Here is a 22,471-nt window from a genome sequence, read left to right on the forward strand (position 1 = left end):
ATTAAAGACAACAATCACTTATTATATGGTTTTTGTTTCTATATCCTGGAGGACTTTTCATTTAGCCTCATCCTATATGGCCTTATGTACCTAGGTTTTGCTCTATTGTAAATTTCTGCTAGGAGAGCCCAAGGTTTCTACTGATTATGACAAATAAGGGAAACCATTGAGCCTATGTTCCTTTGAGTCTGGCTTACTTCACTTGATATGAATTTTTCTAAGTCTTTCATTTCCTTACAAATGGGGTGATGTCATTATTTCTGACAGCAGCATAGAATTCCATTGTGTATAAATACCACATCTTGTTGATCCAATCATCAACTGAGGAGCATCTGGGTAGGCTCCATATCTTTGCTATGGTAAATAGTGTTGCAATGAACAACATTGTGCTAGTGGATTTAGTATGTTTTTGTTTCTGGACAAGTGGGGAAATGCCAAGTAGTCAAATTGCTGGGTCATAAGGGAGCTCTATGTTTAGTCTTTTGAGGAACCACCATACTACTTTCCATAGTGGTTTACACTCCCATCGGCAGTGTAGTAGTGATCCCTCCTGGCTACATCCCCATCAGCATCTGTTGTTATTAGATTCCTTCTAACTGGAGTGAAGTGGAGTGTTAAGAGTGGTTTTGATTTGCATTTCTTTTATGGCCAGAGATGCAAAACATAAAAAAAAAAGCTTTTTATGTTCACGTTGTCAGTCTATGACTGGTTAACACTTTTTCCATGTGTGGATTTCACATTAGTCAATTTTCAGTGCTATCTAATTAAATATTAAATGTATGTTTTAGTACTTGAACAGATAAACTAAAAGCTACTTTACACTCTCCTTCAAATTATTTACTACATAGAATAGGTACAATGTCAGGCTGAATATCTCTTATCCAAAATGCTTGTGACCAGAAGTGTTTCAGATTTTGAATTTTTTTGGATTATAGAATATTTGATATACATGAGATATCTAAGGGACTAGATACATGTTTTCGATTTGGAGCATTTAGGACTTTGGATTTGGGAACTGGGAATGCTCAACTTGTAATGCCCTACAAGTACTTTTTAGAAAGCCACAGACTAGAAAATAGAATCCAGTAAAATATTTTCTCCTTACTATCAATACTTTCCACTCCTTCACAAATACTCAAAGAGATTCTTTCAAAAGAAACAACTGTTCTAGTTGTTTCTATTAAGATCTTTAGACTGGTTTTTGAGTTATCAGTAAACATAAAATGTGTTGTTTGTTTTTTTGTTTGTGCCAGGGTTTGAACTCAGGGCTTTCTCAAGGGTAGAGTTCTACCACTTGAGCCACAGCAACACTTCTGGCTTTTTCTATGTACGTGGTACCGAGGAATAGAACCCAGATCTTTGTGCATGCTAAGCAAGCACTCTACCACTAGGCCAAATTTCCGGCCCCCAAAAAATGTTTTCTAAAAATATTCTATTCCTTCTACTCCGTAAGAAGGAAATGACATTTAGAACAAACTTAGTTTCTAGAAGTCCTAAAGGAAAAACCAAAGCTAGAAATTCAGGGTAATGTTAGAAAAATTTGATGAAGTAAAATGTGGTAGCACATATTTGCCTATTTGAAGTTGGGATACATGGCAGATATTAAGAACATTGTTTATAAATAGAAAAGTTGCTGGGCACGGTGACTCATGCCTGTAATACTAGCTACTCAGGAGGCTGAGGGTCTCAGTTCAAAGCCAGCCCAGGCACAAAAGAATGACTAAAGATAAGATGACTCTTATCTCTAACTAATCACTAGAAAAAAAAAAAAAAAAACGGGAAATGGGGCTGTGGCTCAAGCAGTAGCTTTGAGCTGAAGAGCTCAGGGACAGCACCCAGGCCCAGAGTTCAAGCCCATGACTAAATAAATATATAGAAAAACCGAAATGTTTAAGTGTATGGTGTGAATATGCAAATGATTATTTTCATAGATTAGTTATAATTAATATTTTCAGAGATGTTAACATTGTAAAAGAATTTCAAAATTTATTATTTTAAGGAAAGTATATTATCATCTAGATTTCAACTTGTAACAACTTTTTAAAAGGTAAGATAGGAATATCAATGTTGATTATCAACACAGTGCATGTGATGTTTTTCTATAAACTTTAAAAATTCAGCAATTATCACTAGAAGAAGCAGTGGTATTTTGAATATAGATATATAACAAGTAAAAGACAAAACAAACAACCAAAACCCAAATATATGCTAAGGAATATTTACCTCTTCTTCTTTTAAAAAAAATTTTTTTATTGTAATGTATAGAGGGGTTATAGTTATATTCACCAGATAGTAAGTGCATTACTTCTCACACATTGATACCCTTTCTCATATTTTTGTCCCCATATTCCTCTCTCTACCCCCTTCTTTACCTCTTCTTTAAGGAAACTTTTCTTATTAGTAACTTTTGAATTTTTCACTAAAGCTATCAGAAAAGGGAAAAATGTATTTCAATAGTGCATTTATAACTACAGCTACTTAAAAATTCATGTAACATAGTCCCAGGGTGGAAAATATTTTTTAACAGGTACTATCATATCACACAGACTAAGATACTTGAGAGTATATTCATAGAAATTAAACTTACCCAATTACTTTGTATGCTGATAACATGAGAGGTGTCTGCCCATTTACATCTGTCATATTCACACTCTATTAAAGAGCAGAATCAATTAGCAAAACTGTAAACACAGTCAAAACTTTTTCTTCTAGTGCCAGGAGTTTGGCCTAGTGGTAAAGTGCTTGCCTAGCATGCATGAAGACCTGGGTTCCATTCCTCGGTACCATATACATACAAAAAAGCCAGAAGTGGTACTGTGGCTCAAGTGGTTGAACTCTAGCCCTGAGAAAGCCCAAGAACACTGCTCAAGCCCTGAGTTCAAGGCCTAGGACTGGCAAAACAAAAACAAAAAATCTTTTTCTTCTAATAGAATCATTTACTTGATACATCAGTTCTACCATTGTTCTATAGAAAAATTCAGTATTATTGAAATGAAAAATGTTCTAGTAGTTTATTGAAGATAAAGAGTCTCATGAATGCTGGGTACAGTGGCTCACGCCTGTAATCCTAGCTACTCAGGAGGCTGAGATCTGAGGATCAAGGTTCAAAGCACAGGCACAAAAGGATCTGAGACTCTTTACTTCCAATTAACCTAAAGAAAAAGGGAAGTGAGGCTTGGCTCAAGGGTAGAACAGTAGCCTTGAGCTGAAGAGCTCAGGGACAGTGCCCAGGCCTAGTTCAAGCCCTATGACCCACCAAAAAAAAAAAAAAATCTTATAAACTTTTCTCCCAAGCTGGCTTTGAACCATGATTCTCAGATCTCAGTCTCCTGAGTAGCTAGGATTACAGGTGTGGGCTACAAGTGCCCAGCCTGCTTCACTTTCATAGAGTAAAAATCCACAAATTTTGCCAGGAGGGTAGCTTAGTGGTAGAGTGCTTGCCTAACATACATGAAGCCCTGGATTCAATTCCTCAGTACCACACACACAGAAATGGCCGCAAGTAGTGCTATAGCTCAAGTGGCAGAGTGCTAGCCGTGAGCAAAAGAAGCTCAGAGACAGTGCCCAGACCCTGAGTTTAAGCCCCAGGACTAATAAAAAAGAAGATCAACTGATTTTTTTTCTTTTTTCACTCTTTTTTTCTTGTCTTGGTCCTTGAACTCAGAGCCTGAGCACTGGCCTTGGGCTTTCTCAAGGGTAGAGCTCTACCACTTGAACCACAGCACCACTTCTGGCTCTTTTCTATGTATGTAGTACCGAGAAATTGAACTTGGGTCTTTGTGCATGCTACGCAAGCACTCTACCAGTCAAATCCATGAATTTCTACAAAATATTTATTTATTTATTTATTTAATTATTTATTTATTGCCAGTCCTGGGCTTGAGCTCAGAGCCTGAGCACTGTCCTTGGACTTTCTCAAGGCTAGCACTCTACCACTTGAGCCTCAGCACCACTTCTGGCTTTTTGCTATGTATGTGGGTTACCGAGGAATCGAACTCGGGTCTTCGTGCATGCTAAGCAAGCATTCTACCACTAGGCCAAACTCTCGGACCTTCTACAAAATATTTTTAAAGGAAAACATGTGAATGTATAGTATGAGTTATATGATGAGTTATAGAAGTCATGCATCTCATATATGAGTTATATAATGTGAATGGAGGACATCGAGAAATACAATGTTGACAGCCACCAAATATGAGAGGCTTTTGAAATCATCTAGTTAATTTAATTCATACATGAGTTCATGCTCTCATTTATCATGCGAAGTGTGCAGTTTCTACTTGACACAATGCCAGTAATAGTGAAATCCCTATCTGAATCCACTTGTATTTTTGCACCTAATTTCTTAATATTAAAACAAAATATATGTATTTTCTAGAATACAGGACAGAGAGAAGAGTCATACCTCAATGAGGATACACTCCTTTACTAAAACAGGCAAAAATTTAAGGTGTACAATGATAAAGTGTTTTGCTTGGGCCTTGGAGAAAAACTTGGGAAAAAACCCAGAGAAAAGCAGAAAGCAGCCAGGCGCCATGGCTCACGCCTGTAATCCTAGCTACTCAGCAGGCTGAGATCTGAGGATCATGGTTCAAAGCAAGCTCAGGCACTAAAGAATGAGACTCTTATCTCCAAATAACCACTAGAAAATGGGAAGTAGAACTGTGGCTCAAGGGTAGGACAGCAGCCTTGAGTTGAAGAGCTCAGGGACAGTGGCCAGGCCCAGAGTTCAAGCCCCATTAACAATTAAAAAAAAAAAAAAAAGCAGAAAAGACATTTTCTCAGACATTACTCCAAAATGAACCTTAGAGGCTGTAATTATCATACTTCAACTGGATACGCATGAGAGAAAAGTATATACATATTGAAAGGCAGCACAGTCATTGCAATAGCATTTGTGCAAACACATCTCCATGACTATTCCAGGCAAGACTGCTAATATGTAAACTACTTTGTGTCCAGAAAACACATTCCAGAGACATACAGCTGACAGTGAAACTCTCACTGACATTAACCTATAATTCAACCTGTGCCTCTTAAGGCAAGTCATTTTTCATGGAATTACTTCAGATATAAGAAGCACATATTCATCAAACATATTCATTTCGACTCAAATGGTGAAAGCCAATGATGGGTTAATATAATGTTATTATTACTATCATCTCTACATTCAATAGAAAGAAATGAAATGCTCTGAAAATGTTTTCAAATTACTGAGTTCACAAGAAACACCATGAGAAGCTTACAAGTATCAGAAACCTATATTACTGACAAATAATCTGTACTTTTCCCTCCAATGAAGCTGAAAACAAAGTATTTATTTAATAGTTAGACTTATTGAGGTTAAAGTTTGCCTATCTGGATAGTTGTAAACTTCTACTATAAAAATGATGCAGATTATAACTAATAATCTCAACACTCCTCAAATTATAGTAACTGGAATAGAAGATACATTCCAGAACATGCCTGCCCCAGGCTGGGAATGTGGCTTAGTGGTGGTGTGCTCACCTGGCATGCTTAAAGCCCAGGGTTCGATTCATCAGTACCACATACAGAGCAAAAGCTGGCAGCAGCACTGTGGCTCAAGTGTTGAGTGCTAGCCTTGAGCAAAAGAAGCTCAAGGATAGTGCCCAGGCCCTGTGTTCAAGCTCCAAGACTGGCTTAAAAAAAAAAAAAAGAGGGCCGGGAGTTTGGCCTAGTGGTAGAGTGCTTGCCTAGCATGCACAAAGACCCGGGTTTGATTCCTTGGTACCACATACTTAGAAAAAGCCAGAAGTGGTGCTGAGGCTCAAGTGGTAGAGTTCTATCCTTGAGAGAAAAAAATCCAAGGACAGTGCTCAGGCCCTGAGCTTACGCCCAGGACTGGCAAAGAAAAAAAAAGAGAGAGAGAGAGAGAGAGAATATACCTGCCCCTTTGAGATGAGATATGCTATGATAGGCATGTGCTGAAATAATACTGCTAGGTGAATGCTGCTGAATCCTTCTCCGTCAATAAGAGTGGGGTCTGCACCACACTGGAGTAACAATATGACCATAGGTAAATGCCCTTGCCTGTAAATAAAAATAAAAATAATGCTGTACAGAAATACATGCAGAAAAAGAAAAAAGTAGAAATAAATATCCCCAAGGACATTTCCTACCAGTACTATTTTGGAAACATTGGAGATTTTACTTAAATGCTTCAAACCCAGAACTACATACATACTGCTTCCTGCCAGCAAGTGATAGACTAATAACTTCTCAATCTTCCTTAAACACTATGCTGCTATCATGTGCAAAAGTTTCCTATGACTAACAATGAAAACTTTAAAAAGCCTTAGACTTCATTGTTGCTAAACCATAAACCATCAGAAATATACTATTTTGACATTCAGGAATATAATATTTAGACTGTGGGTACATAGTGACAGTATTAAGAAACATTCATTAACCTAAATACAGTTCATACAAAACAATAATATACTTTATTAGCTTACAGGGATGATTTACCCTAGGTTCTTCAAAAGTGTAAAAAAGAAACAAGTTTCAAACTCTTTACTTTACAGGAACAACTGTTTATTTGCTTTTTCTTTGATACTGATACTTACTGGGACTTAAACTCAGGACCCCAAGCTTTCACTTGGCTTTCTCACTTAAGGCTGGCACTCTACCACTTAAGCCACACCTCTATTTCTGGCTTTTGGGTGGTTAACTGGAGACAAGTGTCTAGGACTTTAGACTGGCTGAACTGGCTTTGAACTTGGATTCTCAGGTTTCAACTTTCTGAGTAGCTAGGATTACAGGCATGAGCCATTGACACCCAGCTCGTAATTTCTTTTGCAAAGGAAAAGGAAAAAAAAACAAAACAACAACCAAAAACAAAAACAAACCAAAAAAGCCATTCAACTGTTTTTAACTGTTTCTCAGTTGTCTAACTGGTTTACAATATGGTGGCCACTAGCCAAATAGTTAATTTCAGCATTTAAAGAAACCTTACCTGATAGCCCAATGAAGAGGAGTTGAATTTAAATCTCCACCCAACTGATCTACAACAGCACCTTTTGATATATAAAACCTGTTAAAAGCAGACACAAATGCAAATAAGGTTTGAAACTTATACTTCACATTGAGAGAGAAAACACTATTTTTTTCCCTTCGTAATAAATGTGCCATAAAATAGAAATTATACACTTTCTTTAGGGTCCCAGATTTACAGTAGTCTCAATGATTTACATGGCACAAACACCTAGTAAAACACCATGGTATGTAAATAATTGATCCTGCTATAATTTACATTCCATTGTAATTAACATACTAAACATGATAAATATTCTGCAAATCCCAACTAGCACAATAACTCTGAAATTGTTCACAGTAAAAGATTTGGAATTATAAATTCTACTTAACTTGGGAATATAAAGACAAAATTATGTCATATTTAGTGGTTCAGAATGAGAATTACTATGTCAGAATAAATTTTTGAAATAATAAAAAAATGAAAACCTTTTAGAAAAGATTTGAAAATATTTTGAATGATTCATTTTCTATTTTGGAAGCACAGGTATGCTTTCATCTATTATGAAAGGAAAACCTACAATGTAACAAACATGACTTAGAGAAGTTAACTGTATGACTTCAAAGCTGTATCGTGTTATCTAAACAATCTACCTATACCAGGAGTTTTTAAATATGCGTCAGTATATTTCAAACATTAGTAAATTTTCATTTCTTAAACCTCAAGGATTTCAAATATATAAGTCTATAATACAAAACATTCACATGCACATTATATTTTGCATGTTAAAATATTTTAAAAATGAGGTAAAAGGGATTTATGAAGGGGAAATATTTTATAAAAATCCAATGCAAGCCAGGTGCGGTGGCTCAGGAGGCTGAGATTTGATGATCAAGGTTCAAAGCCAGTCCATGCACAAAAGGACCTGAGACTCTTATCTCCAATTAACTTCTAGAAAATAGGAACGGGAAGGGGAGAAAACAAGATGAAAGAGAAGGAAATGGGGACAAAAACATGAGAAGGGGTATCAATGTGTGTGAAGTAATGTACCTTCTCTCTGGCAACCATAACTGTAGCACTTCTATTAACTACAATTTTAAAAAAATTAGAAGAAAATGGGCAGTGGGGCTTGGCTCAAGTGTCTTGAGCTAAAGAGTTCAGGGACAGTGCCCAGGCCCAGGGGTAGGGTGGTAGCCTTGAGCTGAAGAGCTCAGGGACTGCGCTCAGGCCCAGAGTTCAAGCCCCATGACCCCCCCCCCCCCACACACACAAAAGTCCAATGCATGCTCACCTAAAACTGTACTCTATATCTAATTGTGAAAAAATAATTCTCTGCCTTTATATTACTCCTGACATTAAAATGCAAAATATTTCAATGTTTCTTCTTGAATCAGATGAAACTTTCATCTGTTCTGAGAAAGTTTTACATGTTTTTCTGTTTAAAAAATAAAAAAGACATATCCTGGTGGGCCCCTTTGACTTCCTCCAAGTTTTTCTTTTTGGGTCAATAAGAATCCTGGAATTGTGGATCTCTAAGTTCCTCTTCAATCTGTAGCAACCACAGGTGCGGCAGGAAGTTTCAGGTACTCATTCATAATAGAGATTGATTATAGGCAATTTAATACTCATACTTTGAGAAAAAGACAAACAAAAGAGAAGTGTGGAATTATAAATATATAATTAGCAAAGACATATTAATCTTACTTTACAAGATCTAGTCTGTTGTTAATAGCAGCCCAATGAAGAAGTGACACATTTTCTTTGTCTGGTTGTCTGACATCATAGCCTGCTTCAACCAATTCTTTACATCGGTCAAAAATCCCATATCTCAAATAAGAAAAACAAAGGTATAATTAATATCATGAAAATAATTTCATATAGCAAAATCTTTTCTTTAAACTACCTTTCTGACAACAGAGAAATACAATATTCCATGTAAGATGGGTTTCAGGATACCTTGTAAATAAAAAAAACTATTACATAAGTGTATATACTCACATATATATTAATCATCTCTAGATTATACCAAATGTCTAATATAATGTAAATTCTACATAAACAGTCATATTATATTATCTAGGCAATAGTAACAAAATCTATATGTTCAATACAGACACAATTTTTTAAAATTTTGAATCCTACATCAGTTGAAACTGTGTAATTGGCTAAATATGTGATGCAGAACTCATAGATACATAGGATCAACTATAATTAACAGATGTAAAAAGGGAATATAATATAAAGATCAACAACAAAAATGCTTTAACAATCATATTAACTCATTTAGAGTTTAGTTTGATTTCTTTTTTGTATTTTAAAATTTTTTTATTGTCGGGGTAACGTATAGAGGGGTTACAGTTACATTCAACAGATAGTATCATATATTGATACCCCTTCTCATGTTTGTGTCCCCATTTCCTTCCCCTCACTCTATCCCAACCATCTTGTTTTCCCCCCCTTCCTTTTCCTATTTCAAATAAATAAATGTATATACAATATACCAGGTAACAAAGTCAGATACAGTAACAATATGAGATTAACCAAGGGCGACAAAAAAGAAAAATAACATAGTACATTAAGAAAAACAATCAGATAAGACAAACCTCTTGTTTCCATATCCTAGAGATCCTTTCATTTGGTCTCATCCTATATGACCTTATGTACATAGGTTTTGAGCTATTGTAATCCTCTGCTAGGAGAGTCCTAGATGTGTACTACTTATTACAAATAAGGGAAACCATTGAGCCTATGTTCCTTTGGGTCTGGCTTACTTCACTTAATATGATTTTTTCCAAGTCTTTCCATTTCTTTACAAATGAGGTGATGTCATTCTTTCTGATGGCTGCATAGAATTCCATTGTGTATATGTACCACATCTTTTTGATCCAATCATTTACTGAGGGATATCTGGGGAGTTTGATTTTCTTAAGTATACTTTAATATTCACATTTGCCTTCTTTCATTTAACAAATTTCATTGGATCTTTTACCATGTGCCAAGAACATATGGTGCTGCTATCCTGACTACATCTTATCCTTGTGAGTCAAATCAAGTCTGTGCATAAACTCATGATCTGGGACAAAAACTAATAGCAAAGTTTGAATGGGATAAATTGAAAAACAAAATGTGGACATGATATAGATTTGGCAGAGGAAGAGATAACGAGCCCTTCTCAGAGGGGATGAGATAGATAGATAGATAGATAGATAGATAGATAGATAGATGATAGATAGATAGACAGAGATAGAGATGCTGTATGTTAAAAGCTGATAAAAGAATGAAGAACATTTTGGACAGGGCAAATACAAAAATCTATGTGAAATAATTCATGGATATTCATTATCTTGCATTACAAATAGAAAAGCAAAATATGTCATAAATAAAAGGCAAACAAAGCACAGGGGCCTTCTTTAAAGTTTAGACTTTACCTAGATCAATGGGAAATAAATAAAAGATCTAAAAAAGAGAAAAGCTCAGAATTTTATGAAAGATCTCCTCAGTGGCAGTATGGAAGCTGCTTAGTTCAAAGTGAAAACAGAGTCTGGGAGGACCAGCTTAGTGTTTCCTATAATGAAAATAGGTAATAGGCAGTAAAAGATTGAAAAAATAGAAAGGGGAAAGGAAGAATGAACCCGAAAGACAGTCAACTGACTGAATGTAAAGTATCCTTTTAAATGCTTTAATAATTTAAAACATAAAAAATAATTTAAAATGCTTAAATAATTGCTTTTCAACAAAAATTACAAAAGACCTCTGAGCAGTTTTTTGAAACTTATTTATACTAGAAGGTCTCAAAGTTTCAAAAGGTCTTCAAGGGTCAAAAACAAAACCAAATGTCAGAATTGTCTATTTCTTACACTATTAAACAAGAATACATCCTATTACCGGACCTCCTACCCTGAGCAGTTCCTATATCCCAACCCCCTCCTGCCTCTCCTGAAGAGGCATATAAACTCCTGTGTGAAAAATAAAATTTGCAGCTTGATCAGGACGCTTGTCTTGCTGCCTTCAAAAAAAAAAAAAAAACCAACAAGAATAATTTATGAGGAGGAAGATGTGCATGTGTATCCTTTTGACAAAAAAAGGTTGAGACACCTCCCTGACAATATAAAATGAAAATAAGTAAATTTTTCTTTTTTTTTTTTTTTTGCCAGTCCTGGGCTTGAGCTCAGGGCCTGAGCACTGTCCTTGGACTTTCTCAAGGCTAGAGCTCTACCACTTGAGCCTCAGCACCACTTCTGGCTTTTTCTATATATGTGGTACTGAGGAATCGAACCCGGGTCTTCGTGCATGCTAGGCAAGCACTTTAACCACTAGGCCAAACTCCCGGCCCCGGTAAATTTTTCATAATGAAAACACACACTCATACATATACCATCTTTTCTTTTCCTTCCTTCCTTCCTTCCTTCCTTCCTTCCTTCCTTCCTTCCTTCCTTCCTTCCTTCCTTCCTTTCTTTCTTTCTTTCTTTCTTTCTTTCTTTCTTTCTTTCTTTCTTTCTTTCTTATTTTTGCCAGTCTTGGGGCTTGAACTCAGGGTTGACCACTGTCCTTAGGCTTTCTCAAGGCTAGAGTATATCACTTAAGCCACAGTACCACTTCCAGCTTATGTTTTTTCCTATATATGTGGTACCAAGGAATCATACCTGGGTCTTTGTGCATGCTAACCACTAGGCCAAACTCCCAGCCCATATATCATCTTTTAAATGTCAATTTTAATGTTTTACTGGAAAAAAAGACAGCCTATTTTAGAAATACTTTAATTAGGATTTTGGTGGTTTAAAACACATAATCACGCACATATACATGCACACAAGCACATGCAAACACTATCTTTGGCTCTTCTCAAAGTATCTAAAGATCTCTCCACAACCAGCCCAAATCTTAAGCAAGATATGTGAATTTCTACTGAGATTTTGTGAATATAGCTAAATTTGAAACATTTATGTTAACATTGCTTATTAGGTAATAAACATGTAAATGTTTCCACTCTGTGTAGAACTAATACTGACCTTAAGAAATTCTCATCCCCAGGAAATGGGGGCAAAAACATGAGAAGGGGTATCAAAGTGTGAGAAGTAATGCACTTACTATCTGGCAATTATAACTGTAACCCCTCTATACATTACAATAAAAAAAAGAAATTCTCATCCCCAAATAAATATAAACAAAATAAAGTAATATTCACCTGAAGCATTGAATCACAGGGTTTATAAAGTTCACTTTAATATTGAAATTATCAGTATATTTTAAGTAAATATACACATTAATCAATGTTAAGTCCAAACAGGTTAATCACCAAACATCTTTCCTTTTAACACAAATGTTAGTGGGCTAGCTAACACCAATACCTTTTATGCTAATTAGGTGGACATGATTTACATGGGTAATCTAATGGAGAGATTTACGCTTGTTTACCAAAATAAGGGTTATTATGTGTTATAGTTTGATAAACAAAGTATTTCAAAATATATTCAATAGCAAGATACAACACAGCTGCTAATAATTAACGAGATCCAAGCAAATGATTGGCTTAATAATATAAATAACCACATATGGTGATCTGAGAAATTTTAAAAATGTATTTCTGAACAAGTAAAACAAACTCACTATATATTTCAAGTGATCACATTATTCCCTCTTCCTTCTAGCACAACAATAGCGCAGGAAGCAATAAATGTATAAAATATCCAGAAGTGTATGTTGAGTGCCCATGGCTCATATCTGTAATTCTAGCTACTCAGGAGGCTGCGATCTGAGGATGGCGACTTGAAGCCAGCCCAGACAAGAAAGTCGTGAATTTCAATGAACTATTCCTCAACAAAAAAGAAAAAAAAAAAAGTGGAGCTGGGCACCAGTGGCTTATACCTATACTCCCATCTACTCAAGAAGCTGAGATTTGAGGATCACACAATTCAAAGCCAGCCTAGGCAGAAAAGTCCATAAGACTCTATCTCCAATTAAACAAAAAAGCTGGAAGTGGACCTATGGCTCAAGTGGTAGTATGGTAGTCTTAAGCAAGCAAGTTCCGGGATAGCACCCAGCCCGTTAGTTCATGCACCAAGACAGGTACAAGATGAAAAAAAAAAAAAAGCAAAGTGATGCTCTGGCTCAAGTGGTAGAATGCTACCTTAGAGCAAAAGAAGCTCAGGGACAGCACCCAGGCCCTGAGTTCAAAGACCAGCATACACATAAATGATATATCCAAAAGTGTTAGCTGAAATTTTCATCCCACTCATGTATTTAAGTTGAAGCACATTTTACACTCAAAATTTAGTTTCGACATCCTTCTAAATCATTCATTTGTTCAATACTTACTGAATACAGAAATTATATAGTAAAAAAAAAGCAAAAACACACCTTTTTGTACAATGATGAAGTTCTTCAGAAGCTTCTCACTATCTAATGAGAGACTGATATACATAACAGTACATGCTTTGATAATGGTATGTCAAACATACTTAATGCTGTATTAGTGAATTGCAGAGTGCACTGAAACTATAAAGTACCATAAGTTGTACATTACTTCAATCAACACAAAATAAAGATAAAACAAAAGCATTTGGAAGACTTACTGGGTAGCTTTGACAATGTCACAGTTACTACAGTCCTCTATAAGAGGAAGAACTTCTCTTGCCTTGGCAAGGTCTTTGTTCTCATGTGCACAGATACCATGTCGACCAACTCCTGGCAGGTGGGGGCCATGGCTGTGATTTCTGCACTGAGGAGTAAGAGCAATTTGATAAAACATACAAAAGAATTAATGTCATGTTCAATTACACAGGGAACATGTACTCCTATCAATAAATCAGCATTATCTTAGAATCTTAGAGGTACATCCTAGGGAAGATTTTCTTCCTCCCTGAATTGCTTACTAAAAAAGGAAATTTAATATTAGAAAAATCCAAATAATATATTTTATCATAAAACAAAGATCACTTAATAAAGTATGAATGGTGTTTCTTAATTTGTAGTGGGATAGAGAATTGTGACTACTGACCAGGTACCAGATTGTTATGAGACACTCTATGAATACTGCTCCTAGCTCCACAATGATCAAGTTCTTGAACTATCTCTTCCTCTGTAACTTGCTTATAGCTATGCCAAAAGTGATAGGACAATCCCTCCTATGGTGCAGTCATATTATGGAAGCCTGCTGCTTTCCATATGAGAGAATCATATGAAAAGGAACTGCAAGAAGTGTCTGGGAGTCAACGTTCCCCCTGAAATGATAGCCAATAAGAAAAAAGAAATCTGGACTAAGCATTTACAAAGAACTGAATTCTACCCATAATGACACAAGCTCAGAAGAGAATCAGCATGGAACATGGTTGTGCCTTAATGTCAGATTTCTGAGACTGAGCAAAAAAAGGACCTGAGACGCTTATCTCCAACTAACCTCTAGAAAACAGGGAGTGGGGCTTGGCTTAGGGGAAGGGCAGTAACCTTGAGCTAAAGAGCTCAAGGACAACACCCAGGCCAGGAGTAGGGAAGTAGCCTTGAGCTGAAGAGCACAGGAACAGCGCCCAGGCCAGGTTCAAGACCCATGACCCACGGAAAAAAACAAACTATCTGAATTTTGTCTTGGCATCATAGCTATGGAAACAGGGTACAGTGTATTTACTTCATCTTATCCAGAACCAGAACCACAGATGATGTTTTGAATGGGTAAGAAGTGATTTTTTTTTCTAGTACATACTCAGAAAGCTATACACAGGTAGAAGTAATCTGTAACTAGTTATATTAAAATGTAAATAAGCAGGGTTCAGTGGCTCATGCCTGTAATTCTAGTTACTCAGCAGGCTGGGATTTGAGGAACAAGATTCAAAACCAGCCCAAAGCACTAAAGTCCATGAGACTCTCATCTCCAATTAACCACTAGAAAACTGCATGTAGTGCTGTGGCTAAAGGGGTAGGGTGATAGCCTTGAGCTGAAGAGCTCAGGGACAACACCCAGACCCAGAGTTCAAGCCCCACAACCTACATACATACATACATATATATCTATATATATATATATGACTAGTGCTTTTAATGTACCTAAAATTGCAATCATATTCAACTGGAAAAAGAAATAAGGTTAAGGAAAAGCTTAACTAATTTAGCACTCTCAGTGTTAATAAGTAACAGAAATAAAAAGCACAGTTAAGATTCACAGAAAAAATACTCTATTGTTTTGATGGAAATTGAAAGCTGGTAATATCAATTTTACAAATGCAACAGTACAGAAGTAAATAAATGGTCAATGTTCAACCACTATGGAAAGCAGTATGGCAGTTCCTTAAAAGACTAAACATAGAGCTCCCCTATGACCCAGCAATTCCACTACTTGGCATTTACCCAATCGTCCAGAAACAAGGACATACTAAATCCACTAACACAACAATGTTCATTGCAGCACTATTTACCATAGCAAAGATATGGAACCAACCTAGATGTCCCTCAGTTGACGAGTGGATCAACAAGATGTGGTATTTATACACAATGGAATTCTATGATGCTGTCAGAAAGAATGATATCGTCCCATTTGTAAGGAAATGGAAAGAATTAGAAAAAATCATATTAAGTGAAGTAAGCCAGACTCAAAGGAATATAGGCTCAATGGTTTCCCTTATTTCCTAATGTTATATGCAGCTTTCTAAACGTAAAAATAGTTCTACAGTTCTACTTGTGTATGACTGATTCCCCAAAATAGAACTTCTGGGTTAAAATATGCATTTTAAACAGAAATACATACTGAGTAAATATCCTTCCTAATTCATACTTTCAATAGCTAGATATGTAGGTGTGCTTTTCCCAAATAACTGGGCAGATTACAATCTCGTCAGTATAATGGTTACAAAAAAAATGGCACTGTACTTTTCTTTAACACAGCCCTAGCAGCTAATGAGTTTGAGTGCTTTGTTGTTATATATACTGGTTCCCAAAATTTTCTCTTTGGTGATCTACCTTTCTATTTTTACTTGTTTATAGTGTACTATGTATAGCTCTTTTTGCTTCTGCTTATAAGTTTATATATAGATTTGTCATCCCAGAAATTTGGATTCATTCTTACAATGCTTTTAAGTGTTATAATATCTTTTATTTTCCTTTTATTACACATTTCAAGGTATAAAATACAATTAAACGAGTTTATTGATTCAGGAATTGATTACTATGTGTCTATAATGTATAAATACACTGTCTATCCTTCATGAGCTTAAGTGTAATAGGGGAGATACATCAAAGATGCACCTACTTAACTGAGAATGAAAGACAATCAATGATTAAATGGCAAAAACAGATAAGAGACAAGAGGTACTTCTGTTCATGACATAATTTTTTTAATCTAAATCCAGACCAAAGCAAAACCAAAAAATGACTATATAAAGTCTATGTTTGAAGTCAATGGTCTTCGAAGTGAGATGTATTCAGAGGCAGTGAGCTACTAGGTAACAGAGTTACAGTTGAAGTATCTATTTTAATTTTCATCTAAAAAGAAAAGATGTTGGGGCCAGGAGTTTTGCCTAGTGATAGAGTGCTTGCCTAGCATGCATGAAGAGCCAGGTTCAATTCCTCGATACCATATACGTTTAAAAAAAAAAAAAAAAAAAAAGCTGGAAGTGGCACTTTCTCCAGTGCTTTGAGAAAGCCTAAGGACAGTGCTCAGGCCCTGAGTTCAAGGGCCAGGACTGGCAAAAAAAAAAAAGTCAAAATTTGTCAATTTTTTTAAGCTTTATTACTTTTTATCATTGCTATTAGATTTGTATATAAGCAAGTCATTCCTTATAGCCTGCTAACAAAGTAATGTGGGGATTATACAACCAGAGAGACTAAAAGTGAAAACTCTGGCTTACTTACATGCTGAGCTAAAAAAAAAAAATCTCCAAATATTATCCAATTTACCTTTCCCAAATGAGCATGTAGTTTGACATGGCTTCTACAAAAACTTAAAGAATTAAAATAATAACAATATAAGAACAAACAATAAAATGGCAGAGCTGACATGTTTATTCATAGCAAGTGCTTTTTCATTATTCACATAAACTGTAAAACTAAAACAATCTGTCATTCCCCCAGTCTAAGAATTCAAAATTATGAAAAGGATTACTTTGAAAAAGTTTATATGCATTGACCCTCACTAAAAACTTAATTAATGAACATAATTTAGAAATTTGTTGTGAAGTGTTAGAATAATAGAAACTGTGATTATATGAATTTGGCCACTGGCTCATGCCCCCATGTTCAAAGAGGGGGAACTGAAATTTTGTTTTGTGTGAAATTAAGGAGAATTAAGAAAATGGTGATGAAGACATATAGAGAAGTAGGATAAAAACCACCAGTTGCAAAATTTAGGAAAGAGGAAACTGAGTCTTGTTTCTGTAGTATTCTTGGAACCCATTTCCACCTGACTGAACTGATGAAATAAGTGCTAACCACTCAGAGCCTTTCATGATTACTGTTAGAGAGTAGTGAATCTTCTACTATATTTTTGGTTCCAGTTTCTAGTTCCTAAAATGAGTACAGCATATATACATATAAAGTCTTATCCAGCTCCTGTATCAGATGGTCCTAGAAGGAGCTGTTACAACAGTCAATACTGACTGAATAAAAAGAGCCCTTATAAATTTGGAAACTTTTCTTGTTCTGCCTTGAGACCGGTTGCCAGGGAAACACCTGTTAGAAAAGGATGCCCTATATCCCTTCTACTTGGCATAGAACTTGTACAAAAACCATCGTTCAGAAAAAAAAAGGATGTTGAATACATAAGTAAATGGACCAACAAGAGCTTCTAACTCTGTGAATATTAGAGAATTTTATAATATTAGAAAATATACACTGAATAAAGAATATATACAGAATTTTAAAAAGTAAATAAATATGGAAACTTAAAATACTACAAAGCTATCTACAATGTTTAGGGAAGAGAACAGACAAAGTAATTTCTTGTGAGATTTTTGCAACTCCCAAGAGTTTTCAATTAGGGAAGTATAAAGAATGCCATAGTAGTCAAACAAGATCATTATCATAACTGGACCATCTGAATAACAAGATAAAAAGAAAGGCACTGCATCAGGAATCTTGAGACCTAGACTCCTCTGCTATACTGCCACAAATCTACAGAAAATAAGCTAATACTTCTGAATTTCAAATTTAAAGGGAAATTAACCAGGTTAGATTAGACCAACAGGTATAAAATCCTATTCTCATGCTATTAAAACTTAATGATATTGACCTCTTCGCAGCTCTTGAGATGCCTTTTATTTAGGTTTCTTACTCAGAGAATACACAAAACTATACAAACAAACTAGCTTTACATATCATTTTAAGATATTCATGGATACCCTGAAGCTTATTCACAAAAAGCTTTCCAGCTCCTTAGTACTTTGTGATTCAATTTCAGTTTACATCCTCTGTCCAAAAATGCCTCAAGACTATGTATTAGGATAACATGTTTGTTTTGGTTGGCTTTTAAGTCAGATATATAAGGATAGGAAGTGGGGAAAGTAATATCAAGAAAGAGACATGCATTTGGCTGAATACTCTTTTCTATAAAGGGGAAAAAAAAACAGAACAAAATATTTGGAAAATTATGTAAAGGATATATATGTATGGTGATTTGAACTCTGGGCCTGGGTGCTGTCCCTGAGCTCTTCAGCTCAAGGCTACTGCCCTGCTCCTGGAGCCACAACACCACTACCAGTTTTCCAGTGATAAATTGGAAATGAGTCTTACAGACTTGAGTGCCTAGGCTAGCTTTGAACCGAGATCCTCAGATCTCAGCCTCCCGAGTAGCTAGGATTACCGGCGTGAGCCACTGTACCCAGCTCTATGGTGATTTAAAAAACAACAACAACAATATATCCTCCAAATTCCTTTCTACATCTCCATCAGTGTGTGTGAGGGGAGGGGGACAGAAGTCTATGTTTCTTCTAGTTCCTAAACTATGTGACTGTTTTACTATCGAAATCTTGCAGAAAGTAATCATGTGCCAGTTTATAAACCTAGGCCTTAGAAACTGGCAGCCTCCTCTTCCTGTCTCTTGAGAAGTCTATTTTTAGAATCTTGCCACCATATGCTGTGCATTGCCTAAGCCACATGTAGGTGTCTCTGCTGAAAATTAGCATTGACTGCCAGTCCTGTGACTGAAGACACTCCTAAATAATACCATCCCAGCTATTTGATCTGCCTTCACATTAAGGTAGGCTTTAGACATAGCAGAGCAGAAACAAACCACCTTGAACTAACTTGTCCAAATTCTTGAAGCACACAGTCCATGAGCATGGCAATAACTGTTTCACAGTACTGTTTTAGGGGTGGTTTGTTGCACCATAATAGGTACCTAGAATATCTTTAAGCTATTAGGGATCATGTAATATTCCTTGCTTAAAATACCAAATTATGCTTTAGATAGTAAATAAATACAACATTAACAGAAAACCAAGATGTACTAACTCTAATGAGGGTCACTATCTGTCCTTATCAAATAAAATACCAGTTGGTGGGAATATGAGAAATAACTATTAAAATCTGTCATGATACAAAAGTACCAGAGTTGTTTCCAACTAGTCACTGGTTCTCAATGCTGGGACCTGGATCACTGTTGTCATACAACTTACATTCAGTGGAAGGGAAAGAGACCATCCACAGGATCAGTGAATATGTTAAATAACATTCAATTTTAAAAAGGTAGGGGCAAGGGAATTTTGCTGACAGTAGTTATGATGAGAGAGCCTGAAGTTTTAAACTTCATAAGAGTCAGAGGATACCACATTGAAGTGACATTTGTGACAAGACCTTAAAGAGGTAAGGGAAAATAAGCCATGAGGCTATAAGAAGAGCATTTCAGGCAGTAATGGTAATACAAAGGCATGGAGGCCAGCATGGCTGGAATTCACTGAGCAACCAAGAACACAGTAAAAGATGAAGTCAGAACCAGATGAAGGGAACCAGACTCTTCAAGCAAATCTAGCAAAAAGCCATCAAACTTCAGCTTGATGTTTCTGTCCAGTTGTGTTTTCCCTGCCATCAAGAATGACATCAATTTCTAGTAGAAACTGAACATATATCTGCTAAACGAATGAAGTCTTTGCTCTATTGCTTCACTACCCTTCTACAAGTGACACCAGTATTATGAGCGTCAATTCTCACCCCTAAAATTTGAATCATCGCTTCCCACTTCATAGAATTACAATCAGAAAATAGAAAATTATTTTGTAAGCTGTATATAGTTTTATAAACTGTGTACAGCACCATGTTCAGGTAAGATCTTCACATCATAACTGAAAAAACCTAACAGCAACAATTATTAGTAACATCAAAAACAATCTTTCTACCTTGACTCATTAATCTCAACCTCCAAATTATTCGCTTTTCCTGTGCCATAGAACTGGAAGAGTTATCTCCCCTTCAGAAAGGAATGAAGTTTAAGTCCTTGAAGGCATTTATAATTTATACATGAGTGGTAGTAATTAAGACATAGTAGTTACTCCTACCAACTTGTCTTTGAGGATGTGTGAGAAAAATAAGGAGACATAGTATCCATAGGATACTATGTAAAAATCTAGTTTCTTCTGCAAACAGTTTTTAATTCATTCAAAGTTCAAGAAAACCCAATAAGACCTTTAGACTTCCCCACGGTAAGCCTATACTAGACTGTTAGAAGGGAAGCAGAGCTGAGAGTATCAGTCACACTGTCAGGACTGAAAATTTTTGGAATCCAATTATCTCAAATTGTTTGAAAATCTACCACCTAACTATTTGAACTAAGTGAGGTCTTTTTTTTTTCCTTAAAGGATATCTCAATTCTGGAATAAAACAATACATATAGAATTATCTGGCATATATATTAAACATTCACTAAAACTAGCCAAAATTATTTCAAATTGAAAATCTACCACCTACTTATTTGAATTAAATGTTTGTTTAAAGAATATTTTAATTCTGGAATAAAACAATACATATAAAAAACATCTGGCATATGCTAAGCTGAAATCTGGAAATAGACTGTCTTCTTCTTATTGAATCAATTAGAACTACAACTTGCCCGTCGGTATCACAAGCAGTGGGTAAAGGGCCCGGGAGAAGTGACAGGATTCTATATCTCTTGGGGCTAAGATCCACCTCCTTTTAACTTCCTACTGCAGTAGCTTCCAGGGTTCTCCATGTGATTTGGGGTGATGGGAACCTCCTCCACTGAACTGAGTCATGGGATTCTGCACACACCTTTGATCCATTCTACACACACTGTCTTCATTCTCTGAAGGAGTAATCAAGAATCTGGTTCTCCTGCAGACTACTGTTAATTCAAGAGCCAGGACAGAGCTGAACTGAGGTGAGGGGAAGGCCAGGACCTTTGCCCAGGCCGAAAAAAAATAAAACAACTGAATTACTCAGACTCTCCGCCAAGTTCAAGACCGGTGGGGTCCAACTCGGGTATGTGACGTCTCTCCCCAAAGGGCTCCTCTCATCTGCCCGCCCCCCCCCAACCCCGCACTTCGCCCCATCCCCAGCCAGAACCCATGGAAGCCTGGCACCGGGGTCGGACCCTGGGGTGGGGAGGGGGGGTGCCCCGGCCTACGGATGGACGCTGAGAGTAGTCAGTTCCTGCCCCTTGCCCGTCAACCCTCGGTTTTTCCTCCCCGGTCGCCCCAGAGAGAACTGCCACCGACCTCCCCGTTCTCCCCGGCACCCCCCCTCCCCGCCCCGCCTCCGGAGGCCCCTCACGGAGCTGCCGTACATCCACGCCCTCCTCCTCGCAGCCGCAGACAAGACCGACACTGGACAGTCACTTTCTGGTCATACTCACCTGGGAACCCAGCCCCGGCCCCTCCATCTCCTCAGGTAACCGCAGTGGCCGGGATTCCTCCACAAAATGACGGGGGCGCAAGCGTCCACTCAAACCCGGGAACCCGCCGCCGTCGCCGCCGCCCCTTCTCTCCCACTTCCGGCTCCAGACCCCGCCTCCGTCGCTCGAATCGCAGCTCGCTCTCTGCTCCGTCAATCAACCTCACTTGGCCAATCCCCGCCCTCTTTCTGCCAAGGGTGGGACTTTCTCTCCGACTGGAAGGCCAGTGGTGAATCTCCAGCCAAAGGCCCCTCCCCTTGGCCCTCCCTCTCAGCACTCTCACCCAGTCCTACCTCCAGCCAGTTTCTCTCCTCTAGACCTCCACTACCATGGGTATATGTATAAATAGGTAAGGTATCTGGCCATTATTTCAATGTCAACCACTGTCTATTGAGAGAAAACAGATCTGGCTACTTCACAGCTAGATGTCCTTGGGAAAAACCTCTTTACCTCAGTCTCCTCATCAGTGAAATGGGAAATATAAGGCCACCTATTTCATGGAATTGTCAGGAAGATTAAACCAGAAAAAGCCTGTAAAGGTGTTCAGCCAATGCTTGGCATATGAAAATGAATCATATATTACAGACAGTTCTCACTGAGTATGAGAACTGTATTTGATCCATCTCTGAACATTCAGCGCCTAGCATAGCACT

General features: G+C 37.0%; 1 protein-coding gene across 1 annotated transcript in view; it reads right to left on the reverse strand.

Moving 5' to 3' along the window:
* Nucleotides 1–21,907, reverse strand: part of Zdhhc13 (zDHHC palmitoyltransferase 13) — a 46,494-nt gene extending 24,587 nt beyond the window's left edge. The window contains exons 1-6 of the mRNA XM_090348011.1: nt 21,780–21,907; nt 13,567–13,712; nt 8,699–8,821; nt 6,977–7,054; nt 5,907–6,051; nt 2,588–2,652 (exon numbers count right to left, since the gene is read on the reverse strand). Coding sequence (XP_090204137.1) covers nt 2,588–2,652; nt 5,907–6,051; nt 6,977–7,054; nt 8,699–8,821; nt 13,567–13,712; nt 21,780–21,806 — 584 coding nt within the window. The 5' untranslated portion in view covers nt 21,807–21,907. The remainder of the gene's footprint in view (nt 1–2,587; nt 2,653–5,906; nt 6,052–6,976; nt 7,055–8,698; nt 8,822–13,566; nt 13,713–21,779) is intronic.
* Nucleotides 21,908–22,471: the final 564 nt, after the last annotated feature.

Source organism: Megascapheus bottae, chromosome 16 (assembly GCF_031878675.1).
Source record: "Megascapheus bottae isolate mThoBot1 chromosome 16, mThoBot2.hap1, whole genome shotgun sequence".
Taxonomy (NCBI): Eukaryota; Metazoa; Chordata; class Mammalia; order Rodentia; family Geomyidae; genus Megascapheus; species Megascapheus bottae.